Raw genomic sequence first — 14,292 nt, 5'->3', positions numbered from 1 at the left:
CTATTTGGCTATAGACGAAATCAAGAAATAATGTACATGTATTGCTATTTGTTGAAAGAATATGGAATTCTGCTAAAACTTTGCCTCTAGACTACCTTTTATGCGTTCTAATGATGTGATGAATACAGGAATTTCCATTCACTTCCAAAATTAACCATTCCGAATACCCTTCTTGACATTTGCATTTATCATGAATCCATCCAAGGGATGAATCGTTAAACGTCATGGGAAAGATTACTCATCTAGGGTAGTACCAACTGCAGAAATGATGGTTAATGAACCTCCCCTTCCGTTGCACTATTTCCTATAAGTTATAAACTTCCAGATTTACATGCCAACGGTGAGTCGGTAAGTCATATAATGGCCCATACAAGCTTGACTGAAGGGCGCGCGGATTTCATGCATATTTTCCTATATTTAGATCGACCCATAACATGCCCAAATGGTTTTAGAGTGAGTGCATAACGATCGCTCGCTGGGCTCGCGAAATTTAAGATAGACAAGACAGATGTTTCGTCTGCTTGGGCAATGAAGCACCAATCCCAGACGGGTCACTCCGAACACTGGTGAATCATTTATCTCGCCCAGTGGTCAGAGATGTAATCGCTTGGGCTTCTAAGTGCGTATTGCTGCACTCGGAAATGTATCCTTGGACACTCCTACCGCATCAGAACGTACACCGTTTTGAACCGTGATATTCATTGATGAGGAGACCGCATCCAACGGCACCGTGGTGCTGTGTATAAAAACGTACGGTGCATAGAAAAACGAGGTAGATAATTTGTGAGTCAGCGTGTAGCACTGGCTGCAATCTGAGACACTTCGTTTGGAAGGAGGACCCAGAATTGGAGATGGCGGGCCTTCGATCGGACGTGCTTGGGGTACGGAGGGGTAAAACTGGATGGAGACCACCTGAGAGGAGGGCAGCAGGAGGTGAGAGTGAAACATCACTTTCTCTCTTGTATAAAACAATACTAACGAGCACGAGGGTACTAGATAATGTTAGAAGACAGCCTAGATAGAGAGGAAAGAATGTCAGTATCCATTGTCCCATACCCATTCCTTCGTCTCAATCTAACGTTATGTAACGTATGTAGACATTTTAAAAATTGTAAGAAATATGTGTTTTTTAGGCGTTGATTGTCGCTAGGAGTGACTCTGTTGTCATGTAATTTTCACATAGAAAAAGGCTAGAAATCAAACTCGACTTCAACACCGTGAAACAAATGCAAGAGAGGGAATATTCATGGCATGTAAGCATCGGATTGTCTGTGGAGAAATCAGTCACAATGAAATCCTAATTACAACGCTCTACATGAATTAATGCTCCTCATATGTCAACCGACGGAGCCTGTATGAAAAATGAGCATATCGCACATCTTGCGTTACAGGCGTGTGATTCTTATTGTTTTTCCACTTGCACCATTCCAAAAATATACAGTCGAGAACAATGCATAAACGGATACTATAACGTAAAAGTGATTAGAAAAGCATGACTTTAAATCTTGGAAGATGTCCAGTCGACTGTTACATCTAATTTAATACGGGGAGGTTAGCGGGTGGTTTTTTTTTGGAGAGGAGAAACAACATGGAAACTAGGTCGAAGAGAAAAGTAGTTTTCCAGACATGAAATGTTTCATGCGTCTCTTATTTTTGTGACATGACAAAGGATTGTTGTTGTTGTTGTTGTTATTGTTGTTCCCCCCGGGAAAAGAGAGTCACCTTCTGACGGGAGGTTTTGAAATTGTCCGAGTTTTATTTGTGCTGTTCGAAACTGTATCTCACGATCGGTTCGTTGGATCATTATAGATGGTACCTGTGCGATAACAAATAAAGGTTTTATTGCAAATCCGTGCCCATCGAGCTATTTGGAAATGGACAAAATTAAACACAAACGTACTAACATATAGTGATTGAATACGGGCTAACTCCAAGAGAATAATCCAAATCCCAACATACTAAGATTAAGTCATTGAATGTACATACAGTATATATACAGAATAGGGTTCTATACCTACGTTACCATTTCGGAGCTTGATGTCTTCTTTGAAACTGAAAATGAAGCCGGTTGTTTGCAAGTTGTTTATTTCACACTTTATAAACATTGTGATATTTCAAAAGCACCCCTATTTTTTGTTTTGATCTTACGTTTCTGGGGTTCAATTGTTTACCTATAGCTAGACGCAGTGACATGTAACATACATTCGCATAATTCCACCAGGTGCCATTGTACCGCCACCTCAAAAAACGTTGTTGTAGAGGCCTTCTCAAGATTGTCTTCAACACATAAATATCTGAATTGTATTACATTTAGGAAATTAACATTCGGTGTTCAAGACAATCTTGGGAAGGCCTCTATAACAACGTTTTTTGAGGTGGCGGTATAATGACACCTGGTGGAATTATGAGAATGTATGTTACAGGGACATCCGTGTGTTTGTGCGTACCAGATTGACTACGCCGGCTGTTATAGCTATAGGGAGAATACTTAGTAATTTGCCAAGGGATTTTTGCTACCACAGGAGTTGGCCGTCGGCGCAGTCGGAATGGAAACATGAACCTAAGGGCACGGTCACAAAGGTCGTGCGGTCGTCGTACGATTGTTTAGGTGTCTTTTCCGGGACAGTCATGCATGTTTCCTTCAGAGTACAGCTGTCTTGTAACACAAAAGGCTGTCTAGGATCCTAGTCTATAGGTGGTTCTTTCACAGCCTAAATTCTACCTCATCTAAATCGTACGACGATAGCACGACCTATATGATCGCGCCCTAAGCGTTGATTGAGCTCACCCGACCAATTTCCCGATTTATTTTGCCGAATTCTACGATCTCCCTACCCCCGTAAGGCCTAGCTGGGTACCCGATTCCCAACCCCAGGGTAAGGCCGGGTAGCTTTCGAAAAAGAAAAATATGACATAAAAAGCAACAGAACATACAAAACGTTAACAAAATTAGTCATTGGTATGATTTGTGAATATTCCCTTGTAAAAACTTTTATTTCTTCGTTTTCACAAACATCCGTGTCGGCCCCCATTTTGGAAGTGAGACCGAAGCCTAAGAAGGCCTGGTGGAGGTACCCTGGGGGCCAGCCGGGATCGTGTAGCTAGGACAGTTTATTCGGTGGACCAAGACAGTCAGGCCCGTCGATCTCCTATTAGCACTCCGTGAAGTTTAAGCCCGAGAAGGTCCACCTGCTCTTTTCAGTAGCGATAGGTCCACCTGCCCTTTTCCCGGAGCGCTTATGTGAGATCGGCGGGCTCACTGCCTTGCGTTCCCGAACAAAACTCGCTAGCTACCCGATCCTATCTGGCACCCAGGCTATGGTGGAGGCTACGTGAGAGGTCGTCCGCCCTGTGTACGGACAAGCGTGCTGTTGTGTACGGGATGTCTGCCCAACCGGGCGGACATGCCGCACCGCGGGACGTGTAGCCATTCAGCCTTACAAATGTCGTGGGAAAAGGAACAGTCAATCGATTTGGCCTTGAAGCTTGGAGAATAACATCCTTGGCATGAAACTCGCGCGTGGGGAGTTTTAATGTGTTTTTGTTCTTTAAAAACAACGGTGGTACCGTAGTCTATATTAAGGAAATAAGTCAATCTATTGAATGAAGGTCAATCTATCAGAAATGATAAGATTGGTGACTTAAACTGTAAAAAAGTGGAAATGAAAATATTACGTGGACTTATGCTGTAGAAATGATAATATGAGGTGGACTTAGACTGTAAGATAATGAATGGATCGAATGATTTTTCTGTCATTAGCCCCATTCAAACTTGTGCGTACCGTTATATTAGTCTTCATAACCTGCATATTGACATTTGTTGGCTTTTCGGGGAATGATTTCTCTTCTTTCTTTTTTTACTTTGACTTACCACTGTGCAGTCCTGTTAACTAACCGAAGAAATATCTCTTCGGCCGCAAATTTTGCCTAAGCCAAAAATGTCAATACCCAACTCATAAGGACTTGAATATGTATGCACAAGTGTGAACGGGCCAATAGCCTGACTAAAAAAAACATGAACGTATCCTTCGAGTTCAAAGCTAGTGTTTTATTTGTCATCATTTTACCCTCACTTCACAATCTTGTTTCTCTTGTTTTCTTTTCCTTCTTATTTTATTGCTTATGCCACAATCAAAAACGAACAAAAGACTTTTCATGCCCCCTCCGATACAAATGATCACAACCCTCTGTGCCTTACGTGCAACATGGGGTATAGATTCTATAGAACACTTACCGCAAGCAACATGGTAACTACATTAGTGCGCGGTCATATAGGTCGTGCAATCGTCGTGCGATTTTGATGCCATAGTGTTTTCAAGCAAGCCGTGACAGAAACAACCACCGACATGGATCCAAACACAATTTTGTGTACCAAGACACTTCAACTTTGCAGGAGACGTACATTTTTGTCCTCACAAATGCCCAAAGGTAGCGATCGTACGAACATACAACAGTAATTAATTTCCGTCGTCGTGATTCGTGTACTCACTTTACGTAAGGCCACAGTAAGTAAATTTCATGGATGACATTTTCGCCTGAGGCCATGTTGATTTGATCATATGGATGACATCCACGCTCGCATCAATTTTCGACCATTTCCAAAAATAAAAATAAAGTACGAAAATGAAAAATAGATATCGTATTGTGCTTTTAGAAGTGACACTGGTGAGGTACATGTAGCCATGACCGTAGTTGTAGGAATGAAACTGCTTTCATGATAAAAGTGGCACCAATGTGGTACTACTGTGTACGTAGTTGTCCTCTTGGTGATAACAATCTATCACACTAGTTTTACTCTGTGCACCTCTGAATACAGACCGAATAAGACCATAGCACATCCAGGTCAAAAGATAAAAAAAAATCCGAATTTCTGATGCAGTACCAAGGTCATATACCAGGGGGCCCAAAATTGACCCTGACCTTCGTCTTCCCAATACCTACCCACATATCAAATATGTACAAGTATAAAAGTACAAAATCCGGAAACACATACATGCAGACACACCCAAAACTAAATCCCCATTTTTCATGGAGATAATGAAAGACTTGTTGCCTTTGTTGCTTCAAATCTTGTTACATCGTTAGTAGTGTCCATTTTGACAATTTAGCTAGCTTGCCTTTTTTTAGCCATCTTTTTTCTTCCCTTTGGCATAAGATTTGCAGAGGATGACATTTACTTGATGTGGCCCAATGCTATATACCGTGCCGTCTGAAGTTACCGGTCGAGACCACCTGCTACCCAGGGATAAATGTACTATAGTCTATTAAAAACGGACCAAAGACTTTCGACATCCCTTCCGAATGATGACGTACGTGAAACCTGGAGTTCAGATTATGGAACACTTACCGCAAGCAAAATGGTAATTACATTAGGCCACAGCAAGGAAATTTTATGGATGACATCAGCGTGCTCAATTATTTTCGACTGATTTCAGAAATAAAAAGACTTTCTTTCCTCTTCGGGGATGGTCAGATATAGATAGACCAAAATAGGCAAAAATGTTCCGAAAATAATTTCATCAGGTTGGTAGATCATAGGGCATAAGAACACAACCAGTTTATCTCACCTGCTGACGTTTCGATGTCTGTCAGACATCTTCCTCAGAGCTTCTAACTGGAGTTCTGCTTGCAGGCAAAAATGTTGTGTTGTAGCCTAATAATCATACTTGTAAAATTGACACTAGCTAGGGAGGTAGCTCGATATGACTATAGTTGCAGAAGTGAAACTTGTTGTATAGTTGTAAAACTGCAACCAAGACGGAAGCCATGACTGTAGTTGCCAGCTTGGCAAGTGATACCAATGTACCACACTAGTATCACTTGTACTATTCTAGTTCATGTCTTATATACGGGAATGAATGCCTTGATAGTTGTGATGCCATGTTTTGTCACTTCAAATCTCGTTTCGACGTTTATGGTGTTTATTTTGAAAATTTGCCATCTTGTTTTTTTACCCATCTTGTTTTTTTTCTAGGGCTATCTCATTATTTTTGCACTCTGCTTTGGATGTCATCCATAAAATTTACTTGCTGTGGCCTTACTGAAAACCACGAATGCTGTTCGACATTAGATTATACCCCGCCCACTGGATTTTATGATATCAGTAATTTTTCACTATCTAATATTTTATACTGTCTGAAGTCGAGTTTGATTTTGATGGGTCTTGATCAACAGCAACACCTGTACAGCTAGGTAAAATATAAGCAACACTCGCGAGAACTAGGCCACTCCGTGAACAAGATGGACTGATAGCCATCGGAAATTTGGAGGTACAGTCAAACCTGCCCGAGCGACCACCTCTTCTCAGCGACCACCTGGCCATTTCGACCGCTTTTTCTCGGTCCCGAATTTTTTTCCCATTGACGTAAGCATTAAGCGACCTTTTCTCAACGACCACCTGGCCAACGCGACCGCGACCGACCCAAATTGGGACCCATAACGACCGCATCATTTTCAAAATTGATGTTTTCATCGATTTTTGATGATAACTAGCGTGATTTTGTACCGAAATCGGCCAGTTTGCGTCGGATTTTGACTGCCATTACGATGTTATGTTTAGAATAAAGATCGCGGCGGTCAATGGGTGGGTCAATGGGGCAGTCTACTGTAATATGGTAGGAAATTTCGTTGTAAGAATATCCGAATTTTAGTAATTTTAATTAATAGTTGTTACAGAAGTTTTTTTTTAAATCTATATCATCATAAGGTGAACGAATGCTGAAACGTATATAGCCTCATACTTTTTCAAGAACGATCCGTGTAGGTCATACCTTTTAAGAAAGATCTGTGTGAGTGCTTTTGTTCAACTGTACTGTACATTCACCGGTGGGTAAGTACGCTATCGGGCATTGAATTCGAAAGGTGCACCGTAGTTATTTCAGACAAGGTGATCAAGAACACAAGAACGCATAAAGTCTTGTATGGTAAACAGACAGCATCAAAGTTCCCTTACTGTCTAAAACGTTAGTGTACAAATATTGAGCTTTAGAACACTGTATCGAATAAAAGCTCGATAAAAGCTTGGGGTTAAATTTACAGTTTACAGTGTGCGTGTTGTATTTGACATTAAAGACCTCGCGTCTTTGCGTGCGTGTAGTGTGCTTGCTATTTGCCATTAAACACAACGGAAACCATTTATACTTTGCATCGGGCATGTTTTGAGTTGATACTCTTCTCAGCGACCACCTGTCCAAATCGACCGTTTTTTCCCGGTCCCTCGGGTGGTCGACTTGGGCAGGTTTGACTGTACGTGTTTTTACCTTTGAAAAGTAGTCACTGCTTGATGAAAATTCTATTAACTGTGTACATACGTTAGTCTCTTCAAAGAAAAACAACGTTGTTTCTAAATAGCAGATTAACAGAGTTTCTCAACACAACTTATGAAAAATGTCTTTTCCGCATTTTTTAAATCATAATTCAGCTTCATTTACCATCATTATGAGTTGTAAAACACATTCTATATTCTACCAAAAAACGCTCATATTTCTATTGAAAACAAAATCTGACCTTTAATCACATCTAAAGCATCCATAAATGTTACGTAAAGCGTATCATTTACGTATTTGCTTAAAGAATGTATTTCGAACAGTGCAAAATACAAAGAAAGTCATCTTTTTATCCAGCAAATTCAGAGGCAGTTTTTACCTGCGCCAATACTCTGTGTGTCAGCTTAGATAATATCAAAACTCTGTTACAGAATACGCAAGAGCTCAGTTCTAATCTAATGCTTTGCTATGGAAGCATTCATAAAGGTTTCGTAAAGCGTAACCTTTACGCATGTTCTTAAAGAATGTATTTTGCACAGTGGAAAAAAGAAGCTCTGTAATACATAAGATCTAGAGCTCAGCTCTAATCGAATGCAGGTCCCTTTGCTAAGGAATCATTAATAGCATCAATAAAGGTATTCTTTACGCATGTTCTTTTAAAGAGTGGATACAGTGGAAAGTACAAAGAGAGTCATCCTTTTATGAAGCAAATTCAGAGGAAGTTTTTTACCTGCGCCAATCTACATGTATGTGTCAGCTTAGAGAATATCAAAGCTCTGTTACAGAATACGTGAGAGCTCAGTTCTTGTCGAATGCGGCCCCTGTGCTATTGAAGCGGCACTATCGCTTCATGGGGTGCGTGGTAGTTGATAAAAGCAATTTTACCTATATGACGGGTTTGATATGTTGCGGCGCTCTGTGCGTATAAAGCCTTTCTTCTAAGCAGCGTAAGGCCGCAGCAAGAAAATTGTATGGATGTCATTCTATGCAGAATGCAAAAATAATGAGATAGCGCGAAAAGAAACAAGATGGGCAAAAGAAACAAGATGGCTAAATTTTTAATATAGACACAATAAACGTCGTAACAAGATTTGAAGTGACAAAACGTGGCATCACAACTAACAGCGCATTCATTCCTGTATCAAAGAAGTGAACTAGTGTAGAAAAAGTGACACTAGTGTGGTACACTGTCATCACTTGCCAAGCTGGCAACTACAGTCATGGCTTCCATCTTGGTTGCACTTTTACAACTATACAATTGCAACAAGTGTCACTTCTGTATCTTAAGTCATGGCTACCTCCTTAGCGTCACTTCTACAAGTATGATTATTGGGCCACAGCACAAAATTTTAATCTAACGTTATTTGTCCATTCCCGAAGGGGAAAACAATCTTGTTTTTTTTTTCTTTCTGAAATCATGCAAAGATTAATGAGCGCAAGGATGTCATACATAAAATTTACTTGCCGTGGCCTAACGCTTAACAAGCCTCCAAGCAATTTTCACCCGGCAATATTAATACTTTCGTTCATTATGGTAAAAATAAACATCCTTATCATATACCGAGTATATAAACTACTTCTGCTACCTATAGTCCCTGGTATGGCCTATCGTATTCGATATTACTTTGATCATAGTTTTTATTGGGATTTTATTATGGTCAATATTGACCAAAGGAGGCCGTATATGCATCATTTTCTATTTTACTTCAACAGTATATATTTTTCACTAAACTAGCAAATACAGCAAGGTATAACAGGCTGCAATGTTATTTTTATACCTATTTTGTTCGTTTATGCATGCATAAACCATTCTATCAATCCACGGTGAGCAATGAAATATCGCTGGCGTATATCGTGGTTTATAAACTCTACATAGAATCAATCAGTTGTAGTGGTTTTCAATGAGGCCCTCCGTCTCTTTGATATATCTTTTATTCGGCCCATCTTGGAATATGCGAGTCCTGTCTGGGGTGGTCTGCCAAATTGCCTTAGTCACATGCTAGAAGCCGTGCAAAAACGATGCTACAGAATCATTGGCATTTCTTCGGATTCCATGCCGACGTTGTCGTCCAGACGCGACGAAGCCACCTTACGCACTTTTCAGAGTGTCTTGGCTGATGAACTAATCCCCTGAACAGCTTCGTATCACGCAAGTCACACAGTGGCTATGGACTTCGCCGTGACAGACAGGTCATGACTACCCGTAGTCGAACAAAAAGACATGAACTATCATTCATACCGAGAGCTATGAAGCTGCTAAATGATACTTAGTATGCTGGAACTTATTCCTATATCTTAACTGCCTGTTGTTCGTTGTTGTCCTTTTAACGATCCATTTTATCTGTAGGTTTCAACTGAATTTTAGTATTATTGCAAATTGGAGGCACTTGTATATTGTTATATGCTTTTAAATTAGTGTGTGAAACTTTGTGAACCTCGCAATTCAGCCGATTGGCTGCGATGAGTTTCGGTTAAATAAACCATTACCATTATTATCAAGGTATAACAGACTGCAATGTTTTTTTAGTGTATCTATTTTTGTATGTAACGTTATACGTAAGAATAAACCATTCTATCAATCCGCTTTGAGTCATGAAATATTGCTGGCGTATATCGTGGTTTATAAACCCTACATGCAATCAATCAGTTGTAGTGGTTTTCAATGATGTGCGTCTTCCCTCTCTTTGATATAGCGCCTCTGCACCAAGATGGAAAATGCGCAGTAAATTGGGAGAGCGCGTTGTATCCTTATTGAAGAGCTCTCTTGTGCCTTCAGTCAAGTATTCAACTGTGCGAGGATTTATTTCCGCTATTTAGTGCATGGCTGGCGCTGAATGCAGAATGATATGGCGGGACGGTAGACACATAAATTGTACACGCATCCTGGAGGATGTCGGTTTGCGGAAAATCGCCTCTGTATGCTCTTTCCACTAGTACTGATCACACTAACGGACTTAAGTATTGTTTGGGACTGGGTCTGCCTGTCTGTCTGTCTGTATGTTTCTCTCTTTAATTATCTCTCTCTCTTTCTGTGTGTGTGTGTGTGTCTCCCCAACAGAATGAAGTATTGTTGGGGGAGTCTTTGTCTTCTTAGCTCTCTCTCTCTCTCCCTCTCTCTCTCTCTCTCTCTCTCTCTCTTTCTCACTTGATCTGCCTCTCTCTCTCTCCCCTCACTGTATGTGTGTGTATGTCTTTGTGTGTATGTCTTTGTATCTTTTTGTCTATGTGTTTCTGACCACAAAGTTGGGTTTTGTGAAGTCTACCATCTGGCTTTACGATAAGAATATTCTTATATAATGCATCCAAAATGTGAATCAAAACATTGATATCTTCAACGACAAGGGACGATCTTCTTATAATGAATCTTCGCATTGCTTTGCATACTGTTTCCGACTTTTTTCTGACACAAACTGGAGTAATTTCATCATTTGAAATAATGCCGTTACAATTGTGTTGCAACTCTAATGTATCAGATCATCAGCATTTTCATAATTACTAGCATTGAATCCCATAGAAGTTATTTGATAGTTTTCAAAAGTATATAGCAATATTTTGACGTTCATGTGTTGTTTCTGACAGAAATGTGCCCCTCGCAATGGAAGCACGCCTTTATGGTGACGTCAGCAGTATGTGTGCTCGTGTGGGTGGGGATGTACAATGGCGGGCACACCGTGTATTACCCGTCAGGCTTCAGTCCCGAAAACTCGGAGCGCACCCCGTTGCCATGCCGACCGTGCCAAGAACACACCAACCTCGCCTTTGTCAAAGTTCACAAGGTAAGATTTCGCCTAAGTAAGTCCATTTTAGCACTAATTTTGGTCCTAGTAAGTTTTCGGACATACTATAGCTAGAACAGAGATGAATACTCTTTTGTCCAGTCATCATATTGTGTGTTTGGACATTTGTTCAACCTTTCTGGCCACTTATAATTCATATATTTTTCTTCGCACTCTCCCATCAGTTTTGGGGTTCCCAGATGATAACGCCAGTTCACCTTAATCCGAGGGGCAACCTATATCCGTTAATAACGGGGTATTTATTGCAAGTCGCCAAACGTTGGCCTCAAATTGCAGTATTTTCGATACATAAAAGCATATTGAATATTGCAGTTTGAAACCACCGTCCATCGACTTGAGATCCGTAAATACCATTTTTTTTAATAACGAATATAGGTTACCCCGCGGATAAAGGTGAACTAGCGTTATACTTGTAATCGACTCAACATGGCCCCAGTTTATTAAAGAAGATTGTTACAAAAATGTAGTGTCTTACATACATAAATTACTTCTGATTCCGGACTTAAAAAAACGTTTTATTGTTTCCACCAGGCCGGGGGAACGACACTCACGTGTCTTCTCCAGCGCTTCGGCGATCTTCGGAACCTGTCGTTCGTGCTTCCTCGGAAAGGGATCAACTTGGGCTGGCCCAAGCAGATGAGCGAGAGTGACTTTCTACCCTCCTTGACTGGAGAATACAACATTCTTGTACAACACGTTGTGTTCAATAAATCTACAATAGGCAGTGTCATGCCCAGGGATACGAAGTATATCACTACAATACGAGAACCGTTCAGTCATCTAAAATCCGTCTTTAACTGGTACAAACTCGCCAGAGTCTACAGAGTCCTCGGTAAAAATCCTGTCGGAGAATTTCTCAAGTCGCCGGCGATGTACGAAGCACGGCGTCGCGATATAATACCCTCTAAAACAAGGAACTTCATGGCTTTTGACTTGGGGTTTCCAATCCGAACTCAATCGGACAACGACACCGCAATAAAGGAGTTTATTAGCAAGATGGATGAAGATTTTGTGCTAGTGATTATTCTGGAGCATTTGGATGAATCGTTGGTTTTGCTGAAGCGGTATCTTTGCTGGTCCTTGTCAGATATTTTATACTGGAGACAGAACAAGAGGAACTACCAGTATAAGGGAACGAAGCTTACCACCAAGCAGAGGAGGATACATCAGAAGTGGTCCAACGTTGACTACGCGTTATACAATCACTTTAACGCCACCTTGTGGAAAAAGATTGAAGAGCAGGGGCCGGATTTCTGGGAGGAAGTTCGCCACTTCGAGGCACTACACAATGACGTCATGCATTTTTGCCAGTCGTCGCGGTCTATGTTGAACATACGTGTCGGGGCGTCTAGGTGGAACGAAGAATTCTACGTAGATTCAAGATACTGTGCCAAGTTGAAGTTGTGGTCAATACATTATTTAAACTATCTGAGAAAAAGGTATTACTTTCAACGAGTAAAGATGATCAAAAGCAAGGCTTCCGTTCACCACGTTTCGGTTCAGAAACGAAGTCACTGCTTTTCTGGGTCCAATAATGCTACTTTCACCAACAGAACTGCTAGTACTTTGGTAGATAACATGTCAACAGTGCCTTATACAGATGATGACATAAAAAAGAAAAGAAACTAGGAAGAAAAAAATCAACGATACAATAAAACTGTTGCTGTGATTTTAATAACGATTTAAATATTGTCTTGATTTTGATAACAGTCAAAGAGATTACTGTTGTACACCAAATAGCACTTACTCAAGCAACTGGATATGACTGGACAAAATTATGTGTAGTTGCTTGAGTAATTGCTATTTTGCGTATCTTATTACCTGGATGTCTAACATTCATCTACATATTACTGTTGTACAATACAAATGTATCCGCCCTATCCATACTATGTATGTAATTACTATGTATGTATGTAAATTGTCTATATGGACGCCAATTTTTCGTCCGTCAATGATGGCTGCTTTACACTTTATATTTCTTACATGTGTGAATAGAAATCTAATGTCAAGGACTAAAAATAAACGAATAAAAATATCAATTTATGTCTTTGAAAAAATTGTGTGATTAAGTCAGCTTACTTCACGGATTGGAAATATGTATTAGCTTGAGTGGATCACATTATGACCACCTGTTCCAAGAATCCAAGATGGCGGACGTCAGCAAGGAAGTGTATTTTGCACGACGTTGGAGTTTATCTGACAAATATGTGCTCAAGAATGAACCTAAACCATTCTAATTCCCGTGAGACGATAAAATTGTTATTATTTAAATAGTTGGTGTCATTTAGCACATAATGTGTCACAATGTAGGTAATTGATATTCATTTGGTGTCACGTGATCTACAAAAGTCGCTAGGCATGATGGTGACATCACGAGAAATTCGTCAAAGTCGTTAGGAAATGTAAGTCAAAAGTCATGCATTTAACATAACCAATACACAGGTGATATTGAAAAGATTGAATATACATGTAACGTTAAAGAATATATTTTCACCACTCGGTTTCAATGATTTATCATGATTTCTAGATTCAGACACGTCTATGTCAGTGTCTAATATTGTGGAGCTATAAGTACATATAAATTAGAATCTCACTGACCTAGCACATCTATCAATGTATCAAATAATAACATCCTTTCGTGATTGCTATATTAAAAAAAAGAATATCACATATATTTGTACACCATCAATATTTTCTTGAATTGGCCCATAAAGGTTGACTGAGGCTTCAAAAGGTACTCACAAGAATTTGCTACAGTATATATTACAAAAAGAAAAATGAATTATATGTTAACAACAAAAAAAAACTGCCTACATTACTAAGTACATTACTACCTGTCACAGCCGCCCGTGTATCATTTCCAGCTTTATTGCAGTGATTTACCACTAATTTTAATCGTCTGAAGATGATATTATGATGCATCAAACACACATGACTGCCCTTCATGTGTTTTATCGCTCAGTCAGGCATAGTTTCATACGTATGATCGGAATCTGAGTCTGTCTTTTGGCTGTCAACAACATGAGTGTCTGGGGCATAGGCATAGAGAGTGTTACCCGAAACTTGGCCAAGCGCCATGCTGTTCACGGGAGCAAGCGGGATACTATTTCCAGTCTTGGTTCGTTGTCTTTTAATTACCCAATAATATACAGCCAAAACTACACAACTGACGACACCAGTCATTGCAATTAATGTCATTACTATAATGATAGTTAGCATCCACCCTGATG

General features: G+C 40.1%; 1 protein-coding gene across 1 annotated transcript; it reads left to right on the top strand.

Annotated features, from left to right (window-relative positions):
* Positions 1-442: 442 nt before the first annotated feature.
* On the top strand, positions 443-13,274 carry LOC118429748 (galactose-3-O-sulfotransferase 2-like). Its single transcript, XM_035840369.1, has 3 exons — positions 443-933; positions 10,845-11,041; positions 11,594-13,274. Exons 1-3 carry the CDS (start codon positions 852-854, stop codon positions 12,689-12,691), a joined length of 1,377 nt encoding a protein of 458 aa, XP_035696262.1. The 5' UTR covers positions 443-851; the 3' UTR covers positions 12,692-13,274.
* The last annotated feature ends 1,018 nt before the right edge of the window (positions 13,275-14,292 follow it).

Source organism: Branchiostoma floridae, chromosome 13 (genome assembly GCF_000003815.2).
Source record: "Branchiostoma floridae strain S238N-H82 chromosome 13, Bfl_VNyyK, whole genome shotgun sequence".
Classification (NCBI taxonomy): Eukaryota; Metazoa; Chordata; class Leptocardii; order Amphioxiformes; family Branchiostomatidae; genus Branchiostoma; species Branchiostoma floridae.
This window is presented reverse-complemented; position numbering and strand designations above follow the sequence as displayed.